This window comes from Bos mutus, chromosome 22, assembly GCF_027580195.1.
Source record: "Bos mutus isolate GX-2022 chromosome 22, NWIPB_WYAK_1.1, whole genome shotgun sequence".
Lineage (NCBI taxonomy): Eukaryota > Metazoa > Chordata > Mammalia > Artiodactyla > Bovidae > Bos > Bos mutus.
The window spans coordinates 71406530-71425352 of NC_091638.1; the positions used below are offsets into that span (position 1 = coordinate 71406530).

At 48.5% G+C, this 18823-nt stretch overlaps 1 protein-coding gene across 2 annotated transcripts in view; it reads right to left on the minus strand.

Annotated features, from left to right (window-relative positions):
- FADS2 (fatty acid desaturase 2) overlaps positions 1-18823 on the minus strand; it is a 46123-nt gene that overhangs the window by 16335 nt on the left and 10965 nt on the right. For both annotated transcript variants that reach the window (XM_070360334.1, XM_070360333.1), the window contains exons 2-5: positions 8583-8693; positions 6918-7115; positions 6697-6798; positions 977-1102 (exon numbers count right to left, since the gene is read on the minus strand). In XM_070360334.1, coding sequence (XP_070216435.1) covers positions 977-1102; positions 6697-6798; positions 6918-7115; positions 8583-8693 — 537 coding nt within the window. The remainder of the gene's footprint in view (positions 1-976; positions 1103-6696; positions 6799-6917; positions 7116-8582; positions 8694-18823) is intronic.

Sequence of the window (18823 nt, forward strand, 5' to 3'; positions counted from 1 at the left end):
GACAACTGGAGGCACAGCGGGGATGGGAGAGATGACAGGCGGCTCACTTCTCAGTCTGGTCAATTACTGTTATTATTTAAATGCTTACAACAGGTATGTCTATACTTACAATAAAAAAATCAACTAATATTAAAAACAAGGCAGGGACTTTCCTGGTGTCCAGGGATTGGGAACCCACTTGCCAATGCAAGGGACATGGGTTTGATCCCTGGTCTGAGAAGGGACCCACACGCCATGGAGCGACTGAGCCCACGTGCTGTAACTACTGAAGCCCGCGCTCTACAGCCCATGCCCACGACAAGAGAAGCCACCGCATTGAGAAGCCCTTGCACCACGGCTAGAGAGAGAGTAAGCCCTTGCACCGGAACCAGAGAAAGCCAGTGTGCACCAACAAAGACCCAACACAACCAAAAATTAAAAAAAAAAAAGACTTTGCCTTGCAGTGTAGGGGGTGAAGTTTTGATTCCTGGTCCAGGAGCTAAGATTCTAGATGCTTTGTGGCCAAAAAACCAAAACATAAAAAACAGAAATGATATTCTAACAGATAAAGACTTTAAAAATGGCCCACATTAAAAAATATATATATTAAATTAGTTAATTACATAAATAAAATAAAGACAAGGCAGTGTGATGGAGTGGAAGGAAATGGCTCAGTTGTCAGATCCGGAGCCTCATCCTAGAACAGTCACTAAACGATGTAACCCTGACCACGTGCCCTCCTCCTGCTGAGCCTCACTTCGCATCTGTGGTGAAGCAGGTGGAACCAGACCTAACACTCTGATAAGGAGCTGCCTTCGTTATTTAACCGGGAGGCCATTCCACAGAAATTCCAGCTGGAATTACTCAGGGTGTCCAGGAAAGGTTTCTGTGTAAATATCAGACACAGATGTGTGTGTGTGACTCTGCACCCTACGGTCCCTCCCGATTACTGTGTGAGCCAAACACTCCCGTGCCCACCCCGTCCCCTTCATCGTACCTCAATGGGCTGCCACTCGCCCAGGACAAACACGTGCAGCATGTTCACATCTGGATCCTTGTGGAAGATGTTGGGTTTGGCATGGTGCTGGAAGTGGCGATGGTTCCACCAGTTGGCAGAGGCACCCTGTCAGGGGGAGGAACAGGGATGAGCAGGGCAATCCTGGCAGTGGGGGCTGAGTGGGGGGGGGGTTGCCCATGACCCGCACATCTTGGGACCAGTTCCTAGCAGGTGCAATACTCAGGTCCCAAAAGTCAGAAATTGACTCTGCCAATGCTGAGTCCAGAGTGCTGGGCAGCCCCTCAGCCAGGACTTCTGCATGGAGCCAGCTTACTCCACCCTTCCAGGCCTGTCTCCCTGATCATAAGACGGTGCTGGTGATGGACGGAGAAGCAAGTGCTTCAGCACACGTGGGGGGCCTCAGGTGTCTGCCAGTCCCAGGGGTGAGGCTAACACCCTCATCCTCTGCTTGTCTCTCATCTGCGCCTGTTGTGCAGAGGGGAACACTTCCATTTGGGGAACAGTAAGAAGTAGTCCTTACCACACGGACCCAGCACTGCACCCTTAGGTATGTGTACCCAAAAGAAACGAAAACACGGCCACACAAAAACCTGTACACAAACATTCCCAGCAGCATTATTTAAAATAACCAAAAAGGCGCAAACAACCCAAAGGTCCATGCACTGAAGAGTGGATACACACTGTGGCAGATCCAAATGGAATCTTGTGTGGCCATGCCATAAAAAGGTGTGACGCACTGACACACCACAACATGGATGGACCTGGAAAGGACGATGCTAAGTGAAAGAAACAGCCTCAAAGCAGTCTATTCACAACGTCCTGCGATTCCATTTGTATGAAATATCCAGCACTGGGGAAATCCTCGGACAGAAAGATGAGTGGTTACCCAGTTCCAGGGTTGGGATGAGGGGTTTGGAAGTGATGGCTAAGTGGTGTGGGGTTTCTTTTGGGGGTGATAAAGATGTTCCAAAACGGATTGTGATGGAGGGTGCACAAATCTGTGAATATACTACAAGTCATTGATTTGCACATGTAAATGGGCAAACTGTAGAGCTTGTAAATTAGATCAAGAAAGCTTAAAACAAAAAAAAAAAAAAAAATGAAGACCACAAACGGCTCCTGCTCTCAGAGGGCCCAGAGAGTAGCTGGCAAGAGACAGCCCCACAGCCAGATGTGCCACTGCACTAAGAGGTGACCGCTGAGTCATGTGGGTGAGTCACACCATATCCAAAATGCTTGGGGGAGCTTAATAAACAATCACCAGCACAAGCAGGTAAGCGCTTTCTGGTTCTAACAGGCAAACGATAATCCCAGGGAATTCCCTGGCAGTCCAGGGATTAGAGTTCCAAGCTTTCACCGCCGAGGGCCTAGCTTCAGTTCCTGGACAGGGAACTAAGATCCCACAAGCCACACAATGTGGCCAAAAATAACAAAAAATTGTCACAAAAGTCATAATAAAATTATGACTCTAGGAGACAAGAAGCATTACATGAGTATTTCTTTCAAGGCCATGAATTTCTGTCTCACCAGCTCCAACTCCGGACGTATTTTGAGGGCATGTCCCTCCATGGAGTCACCCAGGCATACAAAGAAGGAAACAAAACTCTGACTCGTCAGCATGAGGGTTTCACGGGTGAACAGCTGCTGGATCAATCAATGCTTTGGCCTAGGGTCTGGCCATCTACAAAAAGGCCTAATTGCAAAAACAAACATTTTACTTGGAAGATGTTTGGGTACAAACACAGTCTCCGGACCCTAAGGGCCGTGGGTGGGAACAGCTCTGAGCAGCTGTGGCCTTTGCAATGACCTCAGGTCCCTGGGCCTCCAAACCCAACAGAGCAAAAATAAAAAATAACAGCAAATGAGAGTTTAGAGGATTGGGAAATGAGATGATACATTGGTCTTCCTAGCCAAAAGGAGCCAAGGTCCTAGGAAAAGCACAATGGAGTCCCTGGCACAAAGGAATTAAGGAGCAAGGTATGTGAAACATGAGGTTTAGAATACACCACCCAAGAGATGTTTGTTGAATGAGTAACTGGAGGAAAGAAAGATGGGCTGTGAGCACCATAAGGATGCGATGTGGCAAGGTGGGGCCACCCCCGAACTTGGCATGGGGTGTAATGATGAAATAGTTTTTGATGGTGCTCTTCTCTGCTGATTCTCTTCCGTTCTTCTTCACTAGGCCCAACTTTACATACCATTCCTGGGACAGGGCAGCCCTGCCTGCCTTGGAGCCATGATTCAAAGATGCCTGTCCTAGGGATGGAGCAGGGAAGGAGGCCAGCCATTGTCTACCAAGGGAGAGTAGGGCCTCCCTCCACACTGGGGTAGGGGGGCCCCACTCCACATGGGTAGGGGGCCTCACTCCACACTGAGGGGGGCTTCACCCCACAATGGAGTTAAGGGGGTCTCCACTCCACACGGGGGTTGGGGGGTCTCACTCCACACTGGGATACGCTGACGGAGCTGTAAAAGTTTTGGGAGGCCACTCAGAAGGTCTGCCCTTGGGCAGCATATTGGGTAGGAGGGGGCAGACAGAGCAAGGGTCCCTTTTCTGACAGAGGCCGGGTGACGGCCTTGGGGGAAGGGGAGAGTGGGCTGTCACAGAAGCAGAGAGAAAGCCTCCTTGGCGCCAGCAGTGCTGGGCAGAGCCATAGTAGAGCCTCATTAACAATATTTTCAAAAATCTATCACCCTTTTGCTCATCTTGTTTTGAAATGAGAGAATTGCCGAGTTTGACAATCTCTCTCAACCAAGTGACAGTCAAGTAATTTTTAATTAAACTGAAGTAAAATACTAATAAATTTGGTTTCAGTATAAATAATAAATTTAAACTTCATCTTGGGACTTTTTATATACCACCTTTCCAAATTTTAAGTAGCTTTCAACTACTTTCAACTACTTCAATGTTCTGGTGAACGAAATTCAACCAGTTAAAAAAAAAGAGAGAGCAAACACATAAAAACATGTACATAAGATACAAGTTGTCCTTCGGTTTCATATTCCAATATGTCTCAAAGTCCTAATCTTTATTTAAAATGTTGGTATTTTGTTGCTTGTGGATTTTTTTTTTTTTTTGCATTAATTTTACTTAAAAAAAAATTGCATGGCAGCCTGGATAGGAGGGGAACTTTGGGGAAGAATGGATACATGTATATGTATGGCTGAGTCCCTTTGCTGTCCACCTGAAACTATCACAACATTGTTAGTCAGCTTATACCCCAAAATAAAATTTAAAAGCTTTTAAAATATTGCATTAAAATGCTACTTATTTCACTCCTGATTCTTTTTGTCATCGCTTAAATTTTGGGTTCCTGGCACACACTTGTGTGCTCACTTGCCTCACCCTAGTCCCAGCCCTGGTGGCCCCAGATAAGGCTGAAGAAAGACTCTGGGTTCCAAATATTTCCATCTCCAGGTGCAGTCTAGATGGTGCCAGGGCTAGCGGTTTGCGTTTCACCCCGAGTGCAATGCCAAACAGAGGCTCACCCTCACAGAACCATGTCTGTACAAGGTTAACCCCGGGAAGAAATGGCCACCGGAAGTGACATGGGAAGAAATGGCCACCAGAAGTGACGTGGGAAGAAATGGCCACCGGAAGTGACATGGGAAGAAATGGCCACCGGAAGTGATGGGGACCAAAGGAAAAGGCATAGTAGGGAGGTGGAGGGCTCACCCAGGGAATCCCACGGGCAGCATGGGCTGGCATTAAGAAGCGGGCCCCAGCATCCTGAAGCTCCCGGCACCTCGTTCAGTGCCCTCAGTGGGCTGAGCTAAGACATCCGAGTTGGTGGGGTCCTTGAAGATCTTCCCCAGTCAGTTCCTTTCTGTGCCAGCAAAGGGACCAGAGGAACAGCTGGACCTACAGGCTTGTCTGCAGCCATGTGCCCACCACGTGCCAGAGCGACGCTGTGAAAGCTGGGATGCTCCTCGCTGTGGGGCAGCCCGGACTGAGCTGCCCAGTTGTGCCACTGGCTTGGACACAGCATGGGCACAGCTAGCAGGAAGCTGGAAGCCATCAACAGAACCCAGGGCCTTGACCTCCTACAGCCTCCCAGCCCGAGTACCCTGTCACTCCAGATTTCACAAATCAACGTTCTAAAAGAAGGCCAGTCCCCTGTCCTGACCTCATCTTCTGACACAAAAGCTGTGTCCCAGAGCCCTTCAAGGACACACGGACATCAGGAGGGACAGGCCCTCCCGGCTCCCACTCAGAATCTGGAAACAGGACAAAGGCCATCTTTGTTAAGTGTGTAGGGATAACTTGGGTCTGGAGTGAAACGTTACTTCCAACACCGAGGAGGGTTTTCTCCAACAGAAAAGGGCACAAAATGAAACAAAGCGCTCTACTATGTGCATCCTTCACCCCTGAAATTCTGGAAAGAAACCAGGTTCTCAGACAGCTCCAGGCTCAGGGCCAGGCAAACTGCTTGCTAAGGAACTGGTTACCAGTTCAGTGGTAATTCACTCCCAACCAGATCAAGAGCCGACAGGTGGAAGACTGGGTATTGTCGGGTTGCAGGGGTTGACATTTTAACCCAGACACGTAGCTCTTCCCAAGCCAAGGTAGGGAGGGATGGGAGTCTTTGCAGCTAGATGCTGCTGGGGTAGGGCTGGGCAGGAGGATGAGAATCTGTTTCGAAGGGAGACTTGGCAAGGACTTATTTCCAAAACCAAAGAGATAACGCCTATCACATAAGCATGAGATCGCTGGCAAGTCCAGTTCGTCTTTGTACAAACTTGCCAAGCTACAAGGCTGTTGCAGGTGGGCCTCCTGATCTGTAGGGCGATGAGACAGCTACCTGCCCTTCGGGGTTTTACACAACTCTTGCCCTTTGGCTCAGCACACTGTTTGAAGTCCCTTATCTAAAGACTTAAGAGAAACACGATGTCTCAGATATAAAACATCATCTGATGGAGGAAGCATACCGACGTATTAAGAGAAATTGTTTCTTCAGGTGCAAGCTATTATATACGGAATGAATAAACAGCAAGGACCTACTGTGTAGCACAGGGAACTGTATTCATTATCCATAATGGAAAAGGATATGAAAAAGGAATGAAGGAATGCATATATGCTTGCATGCTAAGTTGCTTCAGTCATGCCCGACTCTTTGCGACTCTATAGACTGTAGCCTGCCAGGCTTCTCCCTCTGTCCATGAGATTCTCCACGCAAGAATGCTGGGTTGCCTTTTCCTTCTTCAGGGGATCTTTCTGAACCAGGGATCGAACCCTCCTCTCTTACCTCTCTTGCATTGGCAGGCGGATTCTTTACCACTAGTGCCACCAGGGAAGCCCACCAAGGAAGCCCACATATAACTAAATCACTTTGCTGTACAGCAGAGATTAACAGAACATTGTAAACTAACTCTGCTTTAATTTAAAAAAAAAAAGGGAGCGAGAGAGACTGCTTCTTTACTGGCCCCAAATTGAAAGGAATTTATCAGTAAGTCCTTAGGTAAGGAACAAATGTAATCAACTAAGAAGTACGTGCCTGTTTTCACAACCACTACCCTGGTTTTATGTGTCTAGTGTGGTTAGGAGACAGGCCTTGGAAGCTCAGAGAAGCAGAGGATTAGCAGGTCCTACAGCTCAGCCAGGACACTGACCGGAGAGGCGACCTGCTCCGAGGGAAGCGAGATGGCACTGTGCCCACCACTAACTGATGGAATGGATGCCCAGGGTGGCCGACATTTACCTTTAAGTGACCGATGACGAACTTGTGGACGATGTGGTTCCACATGGACTTCTTGTAAACAGAGAGGTGGCCGTAATCGTGTTGCAGCCATCCAGCCTGGGCCTGGGGAGAGAGGGCCATGGAGGCTTTCAGAGCGTTGGCACCTAGGCACCAGGCCTCTGCCAGCTGGGGGAGGCAGGGGGCAGGGGCTTCAAGTGACAGGTGAGGGTGTCACGCCTCACCTGAGAGGTAGCAAGGACGAAGGCCGTAATGATGGTTGGAATCCAGCCGTTGCCAAAGTAGAAGAGAGTGAACCAGGCGATGCTCTCCATGGCGATGATGTGGGCCAGGTGGAGAAGGAAGAAGAGCTGGTTACTCTTGAACAGGTTCATGTCCTCAGCGGTCTTCCTCAGGGCCCGGAAGTCCTCGGTGATCTGGGACTGTTGAGCCAGAGCACGAGGAAGGAGTCAACCGCCCAGCTGCTCCAGGGGGTACCAATCCACACACCCAAGCTCCGGAGGAGCCCAGCTGCTATGCACTAAAACGGCTGCTGTTGCTATGCACCTACCTGGACCTGGCACAGCCTTGGAACTGTGTGTTTGTCTACAGCCAGTTCAGTGCAAAGAAAGGATTTCACTCAAAATGCTGTCCATTCCGTGTAGCAGCATTATTCAAAATAGGCCAAAGACAGAAACAACCCAAATTCTATTAATGGGCTGAATAAAATGTGGTGCTTACATACAATGGAATATTACACAGCCTTCAAAAGGGAGGGAAATGATGACACATGCTGCTAATGAGCAAACCCTGAAGTCATTAAGCTAAGTGAAACTGAGCCAGACATGAAGAGACAAATACTTATGAGTCCCCTTCTATGAGGAACCTAGAAGAGATTCTTCAATAGAAAGAATAGTGTTTACCAGGAGCTGTTGGGAGGGACAGATGGGTAGTTAATGTTTAATTGAAACAGAATCTCAGTGTGGGGTGATGACAAAGTTCTACAGACAGATGGTGGTGATGGTTGCACAACAATGTGAATGTACTCAAAGCCGCTGAACTGTGTATTTCCAGACAGTTAAAATGGGGGATTCCCTGGTTGCCTAGTGGTTGGGAGTCCACCCTTTCACAGTTAAGGGCCTTGATTCAATCTCTGGTAAAGGAAGTGAGATCCTTGCAAGCTGCCCAGCACAGCCAAAATAAAATAAATATTTTATTTAAGAAAGGTTAAAATGGTAAATTTTGTTATGTCTAATTTATACCTTTTTTTTTTTTTTTAAGCTTAGGGACTTCCCTGGCGGTCCACTGGTTAAGACCATGCTTCTACTGCTGGGGATGTGGGTTCGATCCCTGGTAAGAGAACCTAAGATCCCACATGTGGTGTGGCCAAACACATGAACTAAATTAAATGATTAGAAAGCTTATGTTTTCCACTACCTGACATGTACCATTTGTTCTGAACACTCTATCAGACAGGAGAGGGCTCAGTGCTCTGGCACATGGTGGGCAGAGTCAAGGGTGGGTCTGGGAAAGAGGGTATCACTGGGAGAAAGAGGGAAGCTAGGAGGCAGGGGCAGGGCATGAGAGGGAAGAAAGTCCAGATATAAGGGCAAGCGACTGGGCAAGAGGGAAACCCTCTGTGCCCAGCCTGGCACCACTGAGGCCCCACAGGTAGAGAGGCTAAGAATGAATTACTCCAAGGGCGGGGGTGGGGGGCAAACCCAAGCTGGCACAGGAGGAGGCGGGCTCACCAGGGCCAGGGGAATCCTCCCTGACCTCAGGTGACGAGCAATGGTTCTCCCTGGACGGGCACAAAGGCTCCTACCCAGCACCCTACACTCACCATTTTGGGGTGATCCCCCCCTCCACCACTCCAGCCTTCCCCTCCTTCCTCATCCGGTCAGACTCACATTCTTGCCGCGGTCCTGGCTGGGCTCCTCAGGGGCCAGCTCGCCAATTAACAGGGGCTTCATGAACTTGCGCACAAAATCAAGGTTGCGGTGGAAGGCCAGGAAGGCGTCCTGGAGAGCAGGGGGCAGGTGGTGAATACAAAGACCTCTACTGCGGCTCCGGCCAGCACCTCCACCCCAGGGAGGGCAGGGCTTGCCAGCAGAAGCTCTGTGCCACTAGGACCCCAGGACACCAAACGGGGCATCCGTGATCCGACCCCAAGTGTTCTCTGAGCCTCCTCCTGGCAGGTCCCTTGGCGCCCGATTCCCATGGAGATGCCACTTGGAGCTGCACCCTGATGAGGGGCCGCTGAGCTCGCCAAGGATGTTTACCAAAAAACATGCCCCTCCAGGGATGCGGGCTGGGCAGGGCTGGGAACCAAATTCTCCGAGGGCTACTCTGCCAGCTGCCTGGTTCCTGGCAAACTACGCCACCCACCACGCGGTGCACACAGCTGTCAATAAAGAACAAGCCTGGAGCCTAGCACAGGCATGCAAAATGTGCTCAGATGATGCTATACCCAAAACAAATACATGATTACATAAACGCACTGGTGGGAGGAGGTCTTTCATATTTTGAAAAGGTATGAAAATTATTATGAAGATTATTAAAGCTTTTTTATGCAGATCTCTAAACTGTTATGGAGAAGGCAATGGCAACCCACTCCAGTACTCTTGCCTGGAAAAATCCCATGGACGGAGGAGCCTGGTAGGCTGCAGTCCATGGGGTCGCTGAGGGTCGGACATGACTGAGCGACTTCACTTTCACTTTTCACTTTCATACATTGGAGAAGGAAATGGCAACCCACTTCAGTGTTCTTGCCTGGAGAATCCCAGGGACAGAGGAGCCTGGTGGGCTGCCGTCTATGGGGTCGCACAGAGTTGGACACGATTGAAGCGACTTAGCAGCAGCAGCAGCTAAACTGTTATGTGTTAAGCCTGTGGCATCAGGCCTTGCTTTATCTGCAAACTTTCCAAACTCTCATATTGCTGCATTGCTTTTAAAATTAAAACAATGAATGCTGTGCCTTTTAACGTTTTTTTCCAACTATTAAGCAATGTGGATAATTTTGGCAAATTCACAAAATGTACAGAAGAGGAAAATAATACCACTCAGAGAATGACCACCACTGCTAATATATCAGGATATTTTTTCCCAGTTTTTTTCCTATACATATTATGTATGTTACGTAAAACAAATATAGCATTTCTTTTAGAGATGAGCTGACAGTAGAGTCCCCCACCCCCATGGTGGGCAGTGATAAACCATGTCCACCTTGCATCAAACTAAGCTTCAAGGTGCACCTGAAATTAACAGAATACTGTGTGTGCCCGCATAGTCGGTACGTCAGTCTGACTCTGTTCGACCCCAGGGACTAGAGCCCACCAGACTCCTCTGTCCGTGGGATTCTCCAGGCAAGAATGCTGGAGTGAGTTGCCATGCCTTCCTTCAGGGGATCTTCCTGACCAGGGATCAAACCCATGTCTCCTTCATCTCGTGCATCTCCTACAGTGGCAGGCAGATTATTTACCACTGAGCCACCTGGGAAGCCAACATAATACTGGACATCAACTATATTTCAACTTAAAATTTTAAAAAAATCAAGTCTTGAGACTTCGCTTGGAGAGAAGAACAGATCAAATGACACCATGAGAAACAATTGGAAAAATCAATGTCGTTGTAGAAAAGTGAGGATGTCTCTGTGTGTGTAGGAGGTGTGTGGGAGGAGGGGCCCTAGATTAAAAGAGACAGAAAAAGATATAACAAAAGAGTATAAAAACTGCAGTATTTGATTTGAAAGGCTCCTGTTTGGGGTGGGGGGAACCCAGCAGTTCTCCAAGACATTCTGGGGTGGAATGAGAAATTTTGAATATGGACAAGATATCTGGTCATGTTAAAAGAATCACTATTGAATTTCCCTGAAGGTCCAGAGGTTAAGAATACGCCTGCCAGTGCAGGGGATACAGGTTTGATCCCTGGCCTGGGAAGATTTCATATGTTGCCGGGCAACTAAGCCCACAGGCCCTAGAGTTTGCTCTGCAACAAAAGAAACCACTATAATGAGAAGCCCACACCTCGAAACTAGAGAAAAGCTGGCAAGCAGCAACAAAGACCCAGCACAGTCATAAATAAATATATTAAAAATTAATAAAGAATCAGTATTAATTTTCTTAAATGTAACCAAAGTATTGCGATTATGTTACAGAACGTCCCTGTTCTTAGAGGATGCTGAAATGGCATAATAATGATGCAGTTTATTTTCATATAATTCAGCAAAAAACATGCATATATGCATAAAGAGGAATATGAATATGGCAAAATGTTGAGATTAGTGAATCTTGGTTAAGGATACACAAGTGTTTAATTCTTTCAAGTTTTCTGTATATTTGGAAATTTTCAAAATTTAAGAGAAAACAAGGAAGAAATGAGGAAGATGCTGACAATTCATAAAAGTGTGTTCAGCCCCCCTGCCCAAGTATCTCACAAGGGTGATTGCCAATATTCGTCTGTTTCCTGGCATCAAGCCCTTTTGCCCGGTCTTTATTCTATCTGTGTCTAGAACAGACTGACAAAGCAACACTTTGTGCAGAGGAAAACTGGGCCTGGAGTCTTTTAAAAATGTCTGCACCCTGACCTTGCTCAATCAAAAGGGATGGCAGCAGAGGATCAGAGCAAGTACCTCTTCAGAGAAGAGATGGGTTGCTATTGTAGGGGCCCAGATCAGGCAGCGAGGAGCCTGGGGTCTGCTCTGGGCCAGCAGCCACCTCCGCCCCATCCCCGCCTCCATCTCCTCTGCATGTGAGGACCCTCCCACCCCACGGTTCCGAGGGCCTGAGAAAGGGCTCATCAGGAGCCCCCAGAGGCCTTGGTGGTAAGGCAGTGAGTGTGTGGGAGTGCTAAGTCACTTCAGTTGCGTCCAACTCTTTGCGACCCCATGGACTGCAGCCCACCAGGCTCCTCTGTCCATGGAATTCTCCAGGCAAGAATACTGGAGTGGGTTGCCATGCCCTCCTCCAGGGATCTTCTCAACCCTGGGATCGAACCTGCATCCCGGGCAGCTCCTGCACTGCAGGCAGATGCTTTACCCCTGAGACACCGGGAAGCCGGCCTGCAGTGAGCACAGCCTTCCAAAGTCAGAGCTGAGAAAGACCCTGTCACTGCTTCACCTCAAATGACACCACAGCTTTTGAGAAGCAAAGGGGAAGTTCTCGGTATGGCGGTTTCCTGACGAACAACGGCTGATAATAATGAAACAATCTCTACTCTGCCAAGCCATCGCCTCTTACCCAGCACCCACTGCCTCCCCCGACCAGGTCCAGGTCACATCTCCCAGCCTCGGCTGAGGAACCTGGAGGAGCAGATAAGACTCCTGTCCTGACCGAGGCCACCCCTGGGCCATCTCTAGAGGCCAAAGGAGAGGAAGGACCACAACGTGCCAGGTGGGGAGAAAGGAAAGTGGTCTCCCTTACCTCCCTGAAGCCTGAAGCCCCACTTTACAGATCAAGGCACTGGAGCCTGGGAAGGTGACATTCAAGTGGCAGTTGTTGTTTAGTCGCTCAGTCGCGTCTGATCCTTTTTCGACCCCGTAGACTGCAGCCTGACAGGCTCCTGTGTCCATGGGATTCCCTAGGCAAGAATACTGGAGTGGGTTGCCATTTCCTCCTCCAGGCAGTCTTCCTGACCCAAGGACCGAACCTGGATCTCCTGCGTTGCAGGCAGATTCTTAACCATCTGAGCCACCAGGGAAGCCCTGTTCATACAAAGGCCTCGATCAGCATGAGCTTCTTCCTCCTGAAAGTTGCCTTTTTGTGTGTCCCCTTGCAAGTGTCACAGGTGCGCCTCACAAGGTTGCAGGGGGCTCCCAGCAGCTGCTCGGTTAAAGCATCTGGCTCACACGAGGTAGGCCAAGGGGCAAGGTAGTACAGGCCAATCCACGTGTTGACTTTGGAACAAGAACTGAAAACAAGCTTTATCCTCATCTGACAGGGAGACTGGAACCAAAGACTTTCCAGGAAGGCCAGGGACGCAGGTGAAGGGGAGGGAGTGGCCAGTGGTTGGGTGGCAGACTTACCCCCAGGAGGGTAGATGTGTGTATTAGATGCTAGGGAGGTTACGTTGTAGATAAAGGACCAAAACACCCAGATTCCCAAATGAAAGACCTTCACCAGTTCCTGCTTCCACCATCTCCCGTTTCCCATGCCAGCCCTTTCTGCATGAAGAGATCCTCCCTGTCCAGCCACCATGTGCTGAGCAGAACTCACAGCTCCTCCTGCACTGACCACCAGGTGTCACGTCTTATTTCTGGCTGTGTCCACCTCTGCGGCGTGCTGTGTGTGTGTGCTCAGTGGTGTCCAGCTCTTTGCAAGACTATAGATTGTAGTCCGCCAGGCTCTTCTTCTGTCCATGGGATTTTTCCAGGCAAGAATACTGGAGTGCGTTGCCATTTCCTACTCCAGGGGATCTTCCAGACTCAGATCTCGAACCTGCGTCTCTCACGTCTCCTGCACTGGCTGGTGAATTCTGGGAAGCCTCCCACCTCTGCAGAGCAAGGTGAATCTCTAATCCAGCTTCCCACTTCTGGGCGCATGGCCAGGGACTGGGGAAGCTCAGGAGAAGCAAACTCAGGGCAGACAACACTGCCAGCAGTGGCCCTAGGCACAAGGATTCTGCAGAACAAGGGATTACAGAGGGAGATGCAGAGGAGGGACCCTTTGTTCTCAGCTGGATCCAAGGATGCTGACTTCCTTTCCACAGTGGGGAGATTTAAGCAGGATGAGGGCCGGGTGGGAAGCCCCTGTACCATGTCCCCTCCAAGGGAAAGAAGCAATGGAGGCTGGGGTGGGGGGCCCCACCCCGCAGTGTTCTGTGGCCAGAGGGCTCCTGACGAGAGGGTCCCTGCTGATGCCAGGCACAGGCAACCCAGGCATGAAGGGATTACAGCAAGGGAACACATCTCAGTAAAATGCTGAACATATCAGCAATGCTAGGGCTGGGTACCAGACCTCCCAAAGGCTACAGCCAGCAGGAAGTGGACTGCTCCCACAAAGATCTAGCTGAGGGGGTGGAGCTGTCTTCAAGAGGCACAGACACCAGAGGGATTTCATATAAATATCTTTTACCTTTGGCAACAAAGAGGTCACCAAGTTTCCTCTGCTTCCTGCTTCTTCTTTTCTGGTTTACTGAACTCCCTACTATGCGGACTGGTTCCAAATTGGGAAAGGAGTACGTAAAGGCTGTATGTTGTCACCTTGCTTATTCAACTTACATGCAGAGTACATCATACGAAATGCCGGGCTGGATGAAGCACAAGCTAGAATCAAGACTTGTTGGGAGAAATATCAATAACCTCAGATATGCAGATGACACCACTCTTATTCAAAAAGCAAAGAGGAACTAAAGAGCCTCTTGATGAAAGTGAAAGAGCAAATAGGTGGGGAAACAATGGAAAGAGTGACAGACTTTATTTTCTTGGGCTCCAAAATCACTGCAGATGGTGACTGCAGCCATGGAATGAAAAGACACTTGCTCCTTGGAAGGAAAGCTATGGCAAACCTAGTAGTAGTAGTAGTGTAGTGAAAGTCACGCAGCCGAGTCCGACTCTTTGCGATCCTATGGACTGTACAGTCCATGGAATTCTCTAGGCCAGACTACTGGAGTGGGTAGCCTTTCCCTTCTCCAGGGGATCTTCCCAACCCAGGGATTGAACCCAGGTCTCCCACATTGCAGGCGGATTCTTTTTACCAACTGAGCCACGAGGGAAGCCCATGACAAACCTAGACAGCATATTAAAAAGCAGATACATTATTTTACCGACAAAGGTCCGTATAGTCAAAGCTATGGTTTTTCCAGTAATGGGGGATGGATGTGAGAGTTGGACCATAAGGAAAACTGAGAGCCGAAGAATTGATGCTTTTGAACTGTGGTGTTGGAGAAGACTCTTGAGAGTCCCTTGGACAGCAAGGAGATCACACCAGTCAATCCTAAAGAAAATCAGTTCTGAATATTCATCGGAATGAATATTCATTGGAAGGACTGATGCTGAAGCTGAAACTCCAATACTTTGGCTACCTGATGCAAAGAACCAACTCATTGGAAAAGACCCTGATGCTGGGAAAGATTAAAGGGAGGAGGAGACAAGACGACAGAGGCTGAGACGTTGTGTAACAGGAGGGAAAGGGGCAGGGCACAACTTTTAAAAGAATGACATAGCCCAAGGACACAACATAAACCAATTAGAATCAAATGGGACCAAAGTGGCAGACAAGACTAGATCTTAATCCTCAATTAACAAGTGAAATGACACACCCAGAGGTGCCATGACAGTTCCACAGCACTGTTAAAAGACCAAGGAGAGGGCGGTGGCCCAAATCCTGGAAATCTCCAGCCCTTCCCGAAAAATAGCTGGAATAATCCTCCCACTCATTAGCATATGAAATTACCCAGCCTATAAAAACTAACCACATCAAATTTTGCAGCCTCTGTGATGGCCCACACTCTGTGGAGTGTGCTTCTCTCTATATCTGAATAAATCCACTTCTTACCTATCACTTTCTCTCTCACCGAATTCTTTCTGTGATGAGACATCAAGAACCTAAGCTTCATTATGTCCTGAAACCAGGTACCATGGGTTTTGGCTGTTTCAAGTCCCAAGCAGGGTTTTGGCTGGTTTCGAGTTCCAGCCACATGGGTTCAAGTTCCAAACTGGATTTTGGCTAGGTTTGAGTCCCAGCCATGTGGGCTGAAGTCCCAAGCTGGGTTTTGGCTGGTTTCGAGTCCCAGCCATGTGGGTTCAAGTCCCAATCTGAGGTAAACGGTTTCAGTTGGATGGTATCACCAACTCGCTGGACATGAGTTTGAGCAAGCTCTGGGAGTTGGTGATGGACAGGGAAGCCTGGTGTGCTGCAGTCCATGGGTTGCAAAGAGTAGGACACAACTGAGTGACTGAACTGAACTATTATGCATGCTGGGAACCTATATACCCATGTGCAGGAGGCTAAGGGTCCCACAGTAATGACCCTGCACACCAGTAGAGTGTTCTGAAATTTAAAGAGTGACTCACCCACAGCCAATGTAAGCCTGATAATAAATAACCTTCCCATTTCATAGACCTGGAAAGTGAAGTTCAGGGTTAAGTGCCTTGCCTAGGATTCCTAAAGCTAGGACTCAAACCCAGGTCCTCTGCCTTTCAAACCTGCAGCATCCTGACTTGAGGAGGCCAGAGATTCATTCCATTTTCAAGCTGTCGCCTTTTCCCAAGAACAGCTTAGGAGAAATGAAAAGAGGAATGAATCTTGACCTCTTCTCACCTTCCCTGGGTTCCCAGAGGCGATGGATGCAGACAGGGCAGGAAGTCACTGTGACAATGCACAGAGGTGGGGCAGCTGGGGTCTAGAGGTAAAAGTTCCAGATTCAAGTCTCCGTTTGAAAGGAGAGAAGTAAATCCAGCAGGTGCACTCACTACCTTTTAGATATTCACCTTTGTGCCCAGGACCAACTTGGGGCTACAGAGATGCTGGGGAAAATGTGTGATGAGTAACTGTAAGAGCATGCTTAGTTGTGTCTGATTCTTTACCACATGGACTGCAGCCCACCAGCTTCCTCTGTCCATGGGATTTTCCAAGCAAGAATACTGGAGTGGGTTGCATTTCCTCCTCCAGGGGAATCTTCCTGACCTGGGGACTGAACTTGCATCTCCTGCATTGCAGGCAGATTCTTCACCTGCTGAGCCATCAGGGAAGCCCGAAAATGTATGATGAGTCTTTGTTAAACATGAAAAGTTCTGGATGGAGGGTGGGAAGGAGGTTTGAGATGAATTAAGAGTTTGGGATTAACACATACACACTACTATATATAAAATAGATAAACAACGAGGGCATTACTGTATAGCACAGGGAACTATATGCGATATCTTGTAATAGAATCTGAAAAAGTCTGAAATCTGTATGTATGTATATAACTGAATCACTTTGCTGTACATTTGAAACTGACACAACACTGTAAATTAACTATACTTCAATAGGGAAAAAAAAAAAAAAAAAAGTTCTGCAGCGGTGGACTCTGCCTCTGAAAGAGGAAAGACGCCCTGGGACACAGGCAAGGGCTCCCTTTGCCCACAGCAAGACAAAGACCGGAGAAGAGCCAGAGGACTAGAAGGGAAGAAACCCAAGGTGAAAACAGGAAGGAGTAGAGGAGGCGGGAAGGGAAGATGGGCTAGGAGGTCTCCCTGATGGTAGATCCTGATAGTGGTCTGAGTGCTGCCAAGAGGTGCTTCCCTGGTGGCTCAGATGGTAAAGCGACTGTCTGCAATGCGGGAGACCTGGGTTTGATCCCTGGGTTGGGAAGATCCCCTGGAGAAGGAAATGGGAGCCCACTCCAGTACTCTTGCCTGGAAAATCCCATGGGCAGAGGAGCCTGGTAGGCTGCAGTCCATGGGGTTTCAAAGAGTCGGACACGACTGAGCGACTTCACTTTGCCAAGAGGGGCTTCCCAGGTGGTGCTAGTGGTAAAGAACTCGCCTCTCAGTGCAGGAGATGTTAAGAGATATGGGTTTGATCCCCAGGTTGGAAAGATCTCCTAGAGAAGGGCATGGCAACCCACTCCAGTATCCTTGCCTGGAGAATTCCATGGACAGAGGAGTCTGAGAAGCTCCATAGGGTCACAAAGAGTCAGACACGACTGAAGCGACTTAGCAGGTACGCTGCCAAGATAGCAAGGTTTTTAAACCCAGCATCAATGAGAGCTACTCACTACAGGCCTGATCTGTACAATTGTGCCTTGTGAGCTGTAAAAATTTAGTTTCATTTTTTACGCTTGAAAGCAGAAGGACCAAATGACAACTGCTTGTTCTTGCTCTTCGGTAACAGGAAAATCCCCTGTTGAGGCCCCAGATTATCTGGCTTCCTTGACTGCCAGCCTCCGGTGAGGATTCTACTGCATCTAGATTGGCTCAGAACAGTGCATTCGAGTGCTCCCAGGAAGCTGACCTCTATCTACCCATCAACCCTTCCCAAACTTTACAAGACTGTAAATACTCTCACTGCCCCCACTCTGAGGAAGTCCATGCCCAAGAGCAAAGCCACTTGTTCAACAGCCAGAAAGTAGTCTCTCCATTCCCAGCCTGTTCCCGTGTCCCTGGAGTCCCCTCTCCAGAGACACCAGACTTCCTGTGTGGTCTTTTTCAATTGTGGTCCCAAGCAAAAGAGAGATGGGGAGGGAGAGAGAGAGATGGGGAGAGAGAGAGAGCAAATCCAGTTGCTCACTCCACCATTATTCAACAAGATTAATGCATTTCATGCCCCAAAAGTTTTATCTCATAAGGCAGTAAGCTCTGGGCATAGCGATTCTGTGTCTTGCTACACCAAATAGACCTGGCATAGATTTTAAAAAGTTTCCTCCAAATTTCTCTTTGTTTACTTTACATTCCAGCTGTTACATAATCTTCACTCTTACACTCACTTCTCTGATAACGTAATATGTTAGAACCTTGTCTGTAGTCTATTACAAGTTAATCTCTAAAGGGATGTTTGCCTATAAACTTAAATTATACATAATGGCTCATTTCTGGGAAACTGCTTCCCAGGTAATGAACATTGAGCTAAAATATTAATACCTTTGTTTAGCTCCCAGAAAACCTCCTGACCAAACCTGTGAATGACTGCAGGGAGGAAGACACTAACACATCCCCTCACGAGGCTAATGGAAACCAGAACTGTTCGACTTTACTCCTTCCCCTTTAAGTATAAAAGGATCCTGAATTCTAACTCAGGCAAGATGGATCTTTGGGGCAGGAGCCCACTCTCTTCTCAGTTTGGTGGCCTTAGGTATAAAGTTCTTATTCCTTGCCACAACAATTGTCTCTTGACTACTGGCCTGTCATACAGTGAGCAGTACAAGCTTAGACTTGGTATGTTGCAGTAAATAATACTCCATTGCATTTATCTAATGCTTGCAGTTTATGAAATGCCTTGCCAACCTAGGAAAATATATTTATTTAACACTATGGAATAAATGGGCTTCCCTCTCCCTGGTGGCTCAGACAGTAAAGAATCTGCCTGTGATGCGGGAGACCCAGGTTTGATCCCTGGGTGGCGAAGATTCCCTGGAGAAGGAAATGGCAACCCACTCCAGTATTCTTGCCTGGAGAATTCCACGGACAGAGGAGCCTGGCGGGCTACAGTCCATGGGGTTGCAGAAGAGTTGG